This window comes from Pteronotus mesoamericanus, unplaced genomic scaffold, assembly GCF_021234165.1.
Source record: "Pteronotus mesoamericanus isolate MK-2021 breed Mesoamerican mustached bat unplaced genomic scaffold, CSHL_Meso_final scaffold_125, whole genome shotgun sequence".
NCBI classification, from domain to species: Eukaryota; Metazoa; Chordata; class Mammalia; order Chiroptera; family Mormoopidae; genus Pteronotus; species Pteronotus mesoamericanus.
In genome coordinates, this window is record NW_026555304.1 from 11,468,296 (window position 1) to 11,481,019 (window position 12,724).

The window sequence follows — 12,724 nt, forward strand, 5'->3', positions numbered from 1 at the left end:
GCCCTTGCTATACAGGTGACATTTAACTTGAATCTTGAGAGATAACTGGGCAAAGAACTAGAATAAGAACATCCCTGATGGGGGAAAGAGGTTTAATGTGTTTGATGAACCAAGAGAAGACTAGTGCACTTAGTACATAATGAACTGAGTAGAGTGGCAGGAGATGAAGGTAGAGGATATAGATGGGGCTGAAGTATGCAAAGCCTCATAGATTTTGGGGAGTGTTTGGATTTTGTTCCAAATGCAGTGGAAAGCTGTTGAAGCATAATATGTTTCTAAAACATATGTTTCTAAAAGATTGTTCCAGCTTCTATGTGGAAGAGGGCAGGGTGGATGAAGGAAGATCATAAGGAACTAACTAGGTGATTCTGATTTGCAATAGAGTCATTGGCAGGAAGACACAGCCGAACGAATGTGTGGGGTGTTGGAGGGGTTTTTGGGAAAGAGAAAAGACAGAATTACTCCCAACTTTCTGTCTTGAGCAACAGATTGGATTTACTGAATTGGGGAAAACTGGAAGAGAAACAAGTTTGAAGTTTAAAAAAACTCAAGTTCTCTTTTGCTCATATTAAACTTGAGGTTCTATGAAAATATTGAGTAGAACAATGGATGAGCTACTCCGGGGATCTGGGAACTAGGATCTAAATTTGGAAGTCATCTGCACAGAGATTATACGTCATGTTTCCTGCCATGAGACTGCGTGAAAAGCCTAGGAACAGAGCACAGAGAAGAGAGGGAAAGCCCCAGGGCTGAGCCTAGAGGCAACAGTGGCCTCCAACGTGATTAGGACACATAGTATGAGGTCCTGAAGTCCAAGAGAAGTGAATTTCAAGAAGGAGGGAGCTCTCAACTTTATCAGTTTTTTTTAATTGTTCAAATACATTTGTCTCCATCTTCCTGCCACCACTTTCCCCTGCCCTCCTTTCCCACCTCCCTCCCTCAATCCTTCCCCACTTGGCTTTGTCCATGGGTCCATTATATATGTTCCTTGACTTGCCCCTTCCCTTCCTTTCCCCCCTGCCCCCCAGCCCCTCAACTTTATCAAATTTTGTGGGAAAGTGCCCCCTGGAGTGGGCAACAGAGAGCTCATTGGCCTGAACAGTCTGAATAGACAGATGCTGGGACGAGGTAGACAAACAGTGAATAGAGAGAATCTGCTATAGCTCTTTAAGTTTGGATATGAAAAGTAGCAGTAGCTGGAGGGCATTGTGGGATCAAGGGTAAGCTGTTTTTGTTTTGTTTTGTTTTTTAAGTTGGCAAGATAATAGAACCTGTTCATGTATTGAGAGAACAGACTAATAGGGAAAAGAGAGATTATGCCAGAGTGAATGAAAAGTGTGAAGTGCTAGAAACAGGAGAGGGTCCTATCCAGACCACTGGTGAAGTTCCAGCCTTTGAGAGGCATTGAAAGAAAAGAGATGGTGACAGGTGCAGATATAGTAATATTTCCTCAGTTAATTGAGAATTAAAGTCATCAATTCAGAGGGAGATAGATTTAGGCAAAGAGAAGTTGTGAAATAAGTCATTTTTAAAGTAGGAAAGCAAGCTTAGTGGGACTAGAATTCCTGGGTAATATTAAGTCCTTGTTTGAGAGAAATTCTGATAAAAACTGTCTGCACAGTCATGCATACTTCATTCTGCAAGCTTCAATTGCTTAGTTGCAAACACAGAATAGAAAGATGGCTTGGGTTTTCCTAGAGGTTAATATGGCAGAAAACAGAAGCAAGGAAGATGAAGAGTGTTTGCAAAAGAGTGACTATAACATTGAACCTAAGTCCTGGCTGGTATGGCTCAGTGGATTGAATGTCAGCCTGCAAATCAAAGGGTCAGGGGTTCAAGTCCCAGTCTAGGGCTCATTCCTGGGTTGCAAGCCAGGTCCCCAGTAGGGGGACGTGCAAGAGGCAACCATGCATTATTGTTTCTCTCCTTCTCTTTCTCCCTCCCTTCTCCTGTCTAAAAATAAATAAAAAATAAAACAATAAAATAAAATAATTTATTTTAAAAAGAATATTTTCAATAAAATAAAATAAAATTGAACCTAAGCCTGACAAGGAGATAACAGAGAGCAGAAAAGTCACTGAATTGGAGGACTTGATTTCAGCATTGTCTTGGGGGTTCACAACTGAGCTGGAACATGAGATGACTGAGTCAAGGACTTAGAGGTAGTGCAGTTAATGGTAATGCCTGGCAGTATATGAGGTCATAACCTTGGAAATAGGGGCCTGGCATGGAATTGAGTCTTTGGAGTGAGGTAAAGAAATTGGTGGGCCAGGAGTCAGGTGGGACATCCACATGAATTTTGATGATAATTATTAAGAGTGATGGTAGGATCCCTGATTGGCATGGGTCAGTTGGTTGAGTGTTGTCCCTCAAGGTGAAAGGTTACCAGGTTGATTCCTGGTCAGGGCACATGCCTGGGTTGCAGGCCCAGTCCCCACTTGGGGTTGTGCAATAGGCAACCAATTGATGTTTCTCTTCCTCTCTTTCTCCCTCCCTTTCCCTCTCTCAAATAAATAAATAATTTTAAAAAATGATATTGGGAGATGGATAGAGCAACATTAACCAGGGATCAGTTACTAGCAGGAAGCCATAAGGGGTCAGTTAACAAAATGCAGGAGAGAATGGTTTAGCTGGATAGCATAAGCCTTATAAGGGGAAAGGAGTCCTTAAGAAAATAACGGTCTGGATGCAACAATGTGAAGCATGAGCACTGATGTTGAAGGGTGTGAGGTATGAGCCTTGATTTGCAAATACTACATGGGAGGAAGGCAGTATCATGAAGCAGCCAAGGGACCATTTGGCATAGGAGACACAGGGAAATTGGTAGATCATAGCCTGGTTCCACGGGTGATGAGGAATGGTCTGGAAGGTATGGCGGGTCAGATTAGATCAAGGATGTAAAGAGTAGGAAGAGATGAGAGGCCAGGGGTTACAGTAACGAAGGAGCAGAGACTGAGGTATACAGGGATAGGAGGCATGGTTGAATTGGTCCTCACGGCATCTGAGGAGGGTAAGAAAATGCTGGTGATCTGTGGGTTCCAAATGCTTCCCTTGGGGATTTGGCAACTTCTAGTCCTTCGCTGTCCCAGCAAGGCTGGTCCCTCAGCTCCTTAGCTGCTGGTGTGGCAGATTGGCTGTCAGCTGCTCACCTTTGCCCATGAAAGTGAACACCCCACATAGTTACAGCAGTGCCTCTCCTCAGATTCACAACAATGATTTTTGCAGGGTGTGCCTTTTCACTTTGGGCAATGATTTTGCTAGAAGGCCATCTATGTTTTACCATCTTTCTGGAGCACATTGCCTTCATTCCCTTTAACACTGTATATTAAAAAAAATTAAAGCATTAACAATGAATAGTTTTGCCTCTCTCCCTTTTTTCTTTACCCAGCCTACAGAATAAATGCCTCGTGTTAAGTAAAAAGACGAAGGGTATCTAATATTAAAATGCCAACATTTGAACTAGGCAAGTGTCGAAACTGTTGACACTTCCTTCTTACTAACCATCCTACATTTATGAGAATCAAAACTGTTCCATGCTACAGCCCCATGGATCATCTGAATGACGTGTTTGGCCCTACCTTCCCTTCAGAAAGCTTAGGCAGAGATAAGATGATGATTTTAGCTGTGTTCTATCCCTGTTGCACCAATTCCTCGAGAAAAAGGGGAGAGAAATTTGAATTTTTTTCATGATATAAAACTAGTCTGGATACACTTGCTGAAAGATACCTATTTTTTGTTTCCTTTCTTTTTCTCTCTTGCTAAGTGGCGTGTGAGTGTCTCTTCTAGTTTACTAAGTTTTCCTACCCACTGGTCATACCTCCTTAAATTTTAGATAAAATTCTTTTAAAACTAAGAATTTTGAAAGCAAGTTCAATTTTTAAAAATTTTTTAAGTTGAAAAATTTTATTAAATTTTTATTTTTTATTTTTTAAATATTTTTTAATTGTTCAAATACATTTGTCTCCACCTTCCCACCACCACTTTCCCCTGCCCCCCTCCCCCACCTCCCTCCCTCAATCCTTCCCCGCTTTAGCTTTGTCCATGGGTCCTTTACACAGGTTCCTTGACTTGACCCTTCCCCTTCTTTTCCCCATTAACACCCCCCCACGCCATCCTTCCCTCTTGGCTCTGTTGGTTTCTTTTTTCTTTCAATGTTGCTGGTTATATTTTCCTTGCTTATTTGTTTTGTTGATTAGATTCCACTTGTAGGTGAGATCATACATTTGTCCTTCACCCCCTGGCTTACTTCACTCAGCATTATGCTCTCCAGCTCCATCCACGCTATCACGAAGGGTAGTAGCTCTTTCTTTCTTTCTGCTGTGTAGCATTCAATTGTGTAAATGTACCACAGTTTTTTGATCCACTCATTTACTGGTGGGCATTTAGGTTGCTTCCAACACTTGGCCATTGTAAATTGTGCTGCTATGAACATTGGGGTGCATAAGTTCTTTTGAATTGGCATTTTGGGATTCTTAGGGTATAGTCCCAGCAGAGGAATCACTGGATCAAAAGGCAGTTCCATTTTCAGCTTTTTGAGGAAATTCCACACTGCTTTCCACAATGGCTGCACCAGTCTGCATTCCCGCCAACAGTGTACTAGGGTTCCCTTTTCTCCACAGCCTCGCCAGCACCTGTTGTTTGTGGATCTGTTTGTGATGGCCATTCTGACCGGTGTGAGGTGGTATCTTATTGTGGTTTTGATCTGCATTTCTCTGATGGCTAGTGATGCCAAGCATCCTTTCAAATGTCTCTGGGCCCTCTGTATCTCTTCCTTGGAAAAGCGTCTGCCCAGGTCCTTTGCCCATTTTTTGACTGGATCATTTGTCTTCTTGTAGTGGAGTTGAGTGAGTTCTTTATATATCTTGGAGATCAAATCCCTATCTGATGTATCATTGGCAAATATATTTTCCCATATGTTTGCTTCCTTTTTCATTTTGCTGATGTTTTCTTTATACTACCCAATGCAATTTATAGATTCAATGCAATCCCTATTAAAATACCAATGACGTATTTCACAGACATAGAACAGACATGTCAAAAATTTATATGGAACCATAAACAACCCCGAATAGCCACAGCAATTTTGAGAAAGAAGAATAAAGCAGGAGGGATCACAATATAGGACATAAAACTATATTACAAGGCCACTGTAATCAAAACAGTCTGGTACTGGCACAAGAACAGACACATAGATCAGTGGAACAGAATAGAAAGTCCAGAAATATACCCATATCTCTGTGGTCAATTAATCTTTGACAAACGGGGCAGAAGCATAAATTGGAGTAAAAATAGCCTCTTCAACAAATGGTGTTGGGAGACCTGGACAGCTACATGCAAAAAATGGAAATTTGATCACCAACTGACACCATACACGAAAATAAACTCAAGATGGATAAAAGACTTAAATATAAGTCGTGACACCATAAAAGTCCTAGAGGAGAACATAGGCAGGAAACTCTCGGATATCCCACGCAGCAACATTTTCACCGATATGTCCCCTAAAGCAAGGGACATAAAGGAAAGAATAAACAAGTGGGACCTCATCAAAACAAGAAGCTTCTGCATGGCTTCTTTAAAAGAGAAAATTCTTTTAAAACTAAGAATTTTGAGAGCAGGTTGGAAGGCAAAATAAAATGAGTTACAATTATAACTCATTCTGTAACAGGCAACTGCAAGGCATAATTGACTTGCATACCACTCAGATCAAACAGGATCGGAAGCAGCTCACCTCCAAGAGGTGACAGAGTGGCGGGGTCAGGGGAGAGGTCAGTACAGCAAAGGCAAAAGTCCTTTGGCAGCTGCTGAGACACCACCAAGCGTTGGATAAACAAAAGACATCAGCCTGTAACTTTGCCAATAACTTAGTCCTCAAAGCATAAATATATATTAGAAAGACCATGAACATGGATTTGGAGATGATTAATAAACAAAATAATACTACCTCTGTTGCTTCATGTGAGGTGAAAACTGGAACCATTTAAGAACGCATTGTTGCTTTCCAACAAGAATATTGGCAATTTCCAGGACACATATTTGGAAGCTTGTATTTGTGATACTAAATATTCTGTTGATCAAACAGAGGCAGCACCTGGATTTGAACAGTTAACAGGACCAGTGTGGTGAGGACTAGAAGCCACAGTGCTCACCTGAAGCCTCAAAGGAAAGTCAGGAGTGCACAGTAAGGTTTGCCACAAAAATCAAAGGAAACACAAACTTTATAGAGCCTGATCTGTATGGCAAAAAAACCCAAAAAAACCAAAAAGTGACTTTAAAGGTCCTAGTTGCACACATATGAAAAAATATTTTTACCCTCAGGATTCTCTGTTCTGTGCAGAGTAAAATAAAAAGTGAAATTGACATACAGACCTGTCATGATTTTCAGCCTTGTCCTTGGCAGTTTCTCCCTCCCCTCTATGCACCAGGTCCTCTCAGAACTAGACCTGTGTATTCTCTCTCTCTCTCTCTCTCTCTCTCTCTCTCTCTCTCTCTCCCCCCCCCTCTCTCCCCCTCCCTCTCTCCCTCTCTCTCTCTCTCTCTCTCCATCCCTTGTCCCTACCACCTTGCCCATTGCCAGCCACTGGTTTAGGTACCCCTTGTGTGCCCTGCACTAACCCCATCATGGGATTTACCACTGTTCTGGCTTGATTTTCATGCATCTGTCTCCCCCATCTAGACTATAAAATCCTTGAAAATAGGGAACTAGTTCTGGTGTATGGTTCCTACCACAGTGCCTAGCACCTAAGAGTGTTCTACAAATATTTGTTGAATGAATGAAAGAATGTTTTAAGGAAATAGTATATAAAATATAGATGTAATTCTAAAATTTTGGGACTTAAAATTATGTGCTGCAACACCATCTATGGCTTTGTTTAAAATAATGTTTACAAACGCTGGGCTTTCTTGACTCATGGCCAAATTCAGCATCAGCAAAACAATAATACCCTCTGTCTTATTTACTCTACTCAGGGTGCCATAACAAAATTCCACAGACTAGAGTTTAAATGATGGAAATTTCTCACAGTTCTAAAGCCTGGGAAGTCCAAGATCAAGGTGCCAGTTGATTTGGTTTCTGGTTAGGGCTCTCTCCATGGCTTCCAGACAGCCACCTCCTCACTGTGTCTTCTGACAGAGAGCTGTCTGGTGAATCTATTTACCCTTAATTACCTCCTGATAATACTTCCTGAAGGCTTTATCTCCAAATATAGTCACACTGGAAATTGACTAGGGCTTTAACATATAACTTTTCAGGGAACACAGTTCAGTCCACAGCACCCTCACCTCGGGAAAGGAATAGAGTCTAGTGCCCGGGGTCCCAAAACAACTCTTTTGCCTCCATCTGACCAGCGTTCCAGAAGGCCCATTTCCCACACATGCATGTAACAGCTTTAATCAGTACCTTTTAGTACTAAGAATGAAACCTGCTTTTTGAAATAGCGTCTCGTGCCTTTTTTTTCCTTAGTTTTAGAAGTGACATGTATTTTTATTTTTGTGTGTCTTTTTATTTTTTAGTTACAGTTGACATCCAATATTATATTAGTTTCAAATGTACCACATAGTGTTTAGATATTTTTATAACTCACAAAGTGATACCTTGATAAGTCTAGCACCCACCCGGCACCATACGTAGTTATTACATTATATTGACTACATTCCCTATGCTGCACTGAACATCCTTGTGACTATGTTGTAACTTCTAATTTGTACTTTTTAATCTCTTCACCTTTTTCACCCAGGTCCCCAACCCCCTTCCCATCTGGCAACCACCAGTTTGTTCTTTGTATCTATGAATCTGTTTCTGTTTTGTTTGTTCGTTTTTGTTTTTCACATTCCACATATAACTGAGATCATCTAGTATTTGTCTTTCACTGTCTGACTTATTTCACTTAGCATAATATCCTTGAGGTCCATTCATGTTGTTGCAGATGGCAAGATTTCATTCCTTTTTATGGCTGAGTACTATTCCATTCTATATATAAGTATGTACTACATCTTCTTTACCCCGTTATCTACTGAGGGACCCTTAGGTTGCTTCCATATCTTGGCTATTGTAAATACTGTGGCAATGCACACAGGGTTGCATTATTTTTAAAAATTATATGCATCCCTGTTTGGGATTTCTTCAGGTAAATTCCCAGAAGTGGAATTGCTGGGTCATAAGGTGGTTCTATTTTTAATTTTTTGAGGAACTTCCATACCTTATGTTCTCCACAGTAGCTGTACCAATTTGCAATCCAACTAATAGTACCCAAGGTTTCCCTTTTCTCAGCATCCTCACCAGTACTTGTTTGTTGATTTATTGATAATAACCATTCTGACAGGTGTGAGATGATGTCTCATTGTGGTTTTAATTTGCATTTTTTTGATGATTAGTGACTTTGATCATCTTAACATACTGATTGTGGTCAATATGTCTATTGACCATCTGTTTGCCCTCTTTGGAAAAATGTCTATTCAAGCCCTCTGCCCATTTTTTTAATTGGATTGTTTCTTTTCTTGATGTCAGGTTGTAGGAGTTCTTTATAAACTTCAAATATTAACCCCTTCTTCCATTCAGTAGGTTGTCTTTTTGTTTTATTGATGGTTTCCTTTGCTGTGCAAAAACTTTTTGGTTTGCTGTAGTCCCATTTGTTTATTTTTTTTCTTTTGCTTCCCTTGTCCAAGGAGATATATTCAAAAAATATTATTAAAAGCAACATCAGAAGGTTTACTGCCTGTTTTCTTATAGGAGCTTTATGGTTGCAGGTCTCACATTTAAGTCTTCAATCCATTTTGAGTTTATTCTTGTGTATGGTGTAAGAAAGTGATCTAGTTTGTTTTTCTCCCCTCTATCTATCCAGTTTTCCCAATGCCATTTATTGAAGAGACTTCAATGAGGTCTTTACCCCATTGTATATCCTTGTCTCCCTTGTCACATATTGATTGACCCTATAGGTGTGGGTTTATTTCTGCGCTCTCTGTTCTGTTTCTTTTATTTATGTGTCTGTTTTTTATTCTAGTACCATGCTGTTCTGATTACTATGGCTTTGTAGCAGAATTTGGTATCAGGTAATGCGATACCTCAGACTTTGTTCTTTCTCAAGACTGCTGTAGCTATTAAAGGTCTTTTGTGATTCCATATAAATTTTAGGATTATTTTTTTCTAGTTCTGTGAGAAAAAAATAGCATCTCACTTCTTAGTTTAGCATTTATACTGAAGTTGGACCAAATGGGGTAAGAAAGAATCTAAGTTTATCAGTTTAGAACTTTTGTTTAGGCTTATCAAAAAGTTGTGTGAAATTTCTATGCTGCATTTGTGTGGAAGAAAGGGAAAAGGGACAGAGAAATAAAAAATTCCTTTCTTATGTTTCATAATTTTCTCTTTGGGATTTATTAAGACTCTTCTTTGGTAACATTATCTTATGGAACTTGAGTGCAATGTAGATCTTGAAATACAGAGTATATGAATTGCAATTCTCATGTCAGTCATAAATTAGCTGACTAAAAGATTAATATGCTAAGATCCCGTAATTCCCAGGAAATACCTAATAGTATAAATTGGGATAATTTCAAAAGCTGGTGATTTCATGAGCTAAAATATTTTTTTCAGTAGTGTAAGGAAAGAAGTCACACTCTTCTAGTGTAAAATGCACTTTTGCTCTGAAATTAAGTTAATATATGCCAAAGGAGTAAGATTGCTTTGTTTCTACATTTCATATCATAATGACAAATTCTTTGAAAATAAAATGTAATAAAAAATAACCACTGGTTTTGTTTATTAAATTTCAGAAAACAATTTGAAGAAATCGCTTCTTATTTTAACTTGTCTTACGTGGAATTTGCTCAACATGTAACTAATGCCACATCAGAAGAACGACAGCAAATGCTAAGAGATTTTTATGTTACTCAGTATTCAGAAGTAAAAGATTTTTTTGTGGATACTGCTGCAGAATTCATTAAACCTGCCTATGAAGAAGGAAAGAGAATAAGGAATAAGTCTGGGAAGAGAGAATCTTTTGTAAAAGAAAGGCTGCCAGATTCTGAAACCTTGTCATTTAAAGATTCTATGAAAAAAATTTCTCAAATTTGCAGCCCAAAAATATATAAAGAAAAATCATTTAAGCCTCAAAGTCATAGATTCTGTACAGAAGAAATACTTTCTAATGATGTAGAAACTCAGAAATTACCCATAAGCTGTACCCAAGAAACTGACAGTGAAAAAAACCGCCAAGTATCCAAAGACACTGTAGCATCCAGTTCCCTGAACAGTAAGTGTGAAGCACATGAGAAAAAATTAGAAAATACCATGAAAGACCAGCAAGACCTCACAGGAATGGGCATTTCAAGAAATGAACCCCTTTACCAAATGGAAAACAAAAAGATAAAAAATCCAGTGTTAGAAAATACTTCTGTGGTAGGCTTACTCGGTGACACCTCTATTCTTGATGACCTCTTTAAAAGTCATGGGAACAGTCCCACACAACTGCCAAAGAAAATTCTTTCAAGGCCCATGGAAAAAGCAAGACAGAGACCAAAAGATTTCTGGGACATCTTGAATGAGCAGAATGATGACAGTCTTAGTAAACTCACCGACTTGGCAGTGATAGAGACTCTGTGTGAAAAAGTGCCCCTTGCTGCATCCTCCAAGAGGAAAGAGGAGCCTGAAACCTCTCTTTGGAAATCAAATGAGAACTTTTTGTGGAAAAAATTGAACTCAAGTGATACAGATGAAAACACAACCAATACACAAGAATAATATATAAACATATAAATGAATTACTACACCAATGAACTTCTGCCGTCAATGTTTACAATACTATTTCACCCTAATTATATTAACTTGAACACATTTGTCAACATATATTTTTATTGAACTCTTGCTCCAGGATTTTTTTAAAAGTCTAAAATGTTACCATGTATTTGCTTTCCTTGATATCTTCTTTGATCTTTTTAAAAAAATGATTTTATTATAATATAAACCTGTTATGGAATGAAAAAGATTCTGTATTTATCAGGAGACTCAGGGCATATCTCTCACTGAGTAATTATATGACCTTAGGTGATCACTTACCCTGGTGTTCAGCTATTTCCTAATAGGAAAGATGAAGGGCTTGAACTTGATCAATATGAGCATCCTTCTAGTTTAAAAAGCTTTGGTTCACTCCCCCAGATTCCATTAAATTATAAGCCAAATTATGTTCACACAACCCTCCCAATCAGGTGCACACTGATGTGCTTCTTTCTTACTAACATTTGGGAATTAATTAACTGTTTTCCTTTACCTTTGGTATTATGTACTATTGTTGTTAAATTACTTTAGATGACATTAATTACTAGAACTGAACATACGGTATTACATTAAAGTAGTAAGTTTATAACTGCTCAAAGGGTTAGTGTTGTATAAATTTACCATATGAGATATAATGCTGAAGTAATATAATTATTACCTTAGCCACAAAATGCCCATGGCAACTTTTTAAGTATTATGATTTCATCAGTATAAACCTTTGTATAGTACTTTTGTATTTCTCAAGTATAAAGAAATGAGTAAATATTTCATTTTATTTGAAACCGATATTTTGTTGGATTTAATTTATATGGTTTATACCCAATGGAATGTGCTCATTGCTGAATTCCCTCATTCAGAAACATTCAGTCAGCCCCTGACTGTACTGTGCTAGAAGCTCAGGATGTACAGGTGCAGCACTACTACAGGTAAAAGAGAGGGACCCCTGTCTGTGAAGAGTTGTGATCATGAAGCCTCTGACCTTGTGCCTGGCACGCAGTAGCAGTGACCTGCAGCTTCTTCTGACCCACATTCACATGCTCTAGAGAAGCTTTCCTTCAGTTGAGCTCACAGGCTGATAGGAGGAAGTGTCCAGGAAATAGCCATGAGCCAGGAAATTGTCATGTTCAGAGATCGTTGTTGCTGTGTTGAAGGGAGAGGCCCTCAGAAGACCCAGGAAGAAGAGCCATTGCTCCTTAATGAATAAAAAGACAGAAGGAAATCTCTCCTCAAGGGACTGAATGACCAAGTAGGTTTTTCTCTAGGGCAAAGTTGAGGGCTCTGAAATATATTTTATATCATACCAGTATAGATGTGTTAATACATACATATCATTGAAATACAATATTTATGAACTACTTCTCTTAAGGCATGCAATATACTTTGGTATTTTCTCTTCTTTTGGTTCTCTGCATGTATTTATTTTTAGTGTTCTCACAACTCACTGAATGGATTTCATGACCCACTAATGATTAGGAACCACAAATAGGAAGTCACTGTTTTAGCTTATGTAAAGTTTTGGGTTTTTCTGTGGGGTTAGGTTTTTTTCCTACTTGGAGGTGAGTTGTGTCCAGATTTACTTGACCCATAAATATTGTTAGCCCCATGCAGTCAGCTATATAGGAGCTATCCTTCTTCATCTCAGTTTATATACCAGACAGTAGAGTTCAGGCATTTTAATAAAAATATATCTTTAATAAAATAAAATATCTTTTAAATTTTTACATAGGCATGACCTTAGGATCATAAAATTTTCATACAAATATCAGCTCTATACTCTTCAAATATTAATAAAGTACTATTAAAGAGATTTTGATTGGTAATAGTCAAAATGAGAGCAAATATACAGACATGGAGTTTAAATTACTTCCCAACGGTTGCCAGTGAGACATTTGTCATTATTATCATGCAGAAACAGTGTGCCAAGCAGAGCACTGGGTCCAATATGAAAAGATACTGGTC

At 38.6% G+C, this 12,724-nt stretch overlaps 1 protein-coding gene across 1 annotated transcript in view; it reads left to right on the top strand.

Annotated features, from left to right (window-relative positions):
* Positions 1-11,544, top strand: part of ERCC6L2 (ERCC excision repair 6 like 2) — a 156,748-nt gene extending 145,204 nt beyond the window's left edge. The window contains exon 19 of the mRNA XM_054588097.1: positions 9,766-11,544. Within this exon, the coding sequence (XP_054444072.1) occupies positions 9,766-10,732 (967 nt within the window). The 3' untranslated portion in view covers positions 10,733-11,544. The remainder of the gene's footprint in view (positions 1-9,765) is intronic.
* The last annotated feature ends 1,180 nt before the right edge of the window (positions 11,545-12,724 follow it).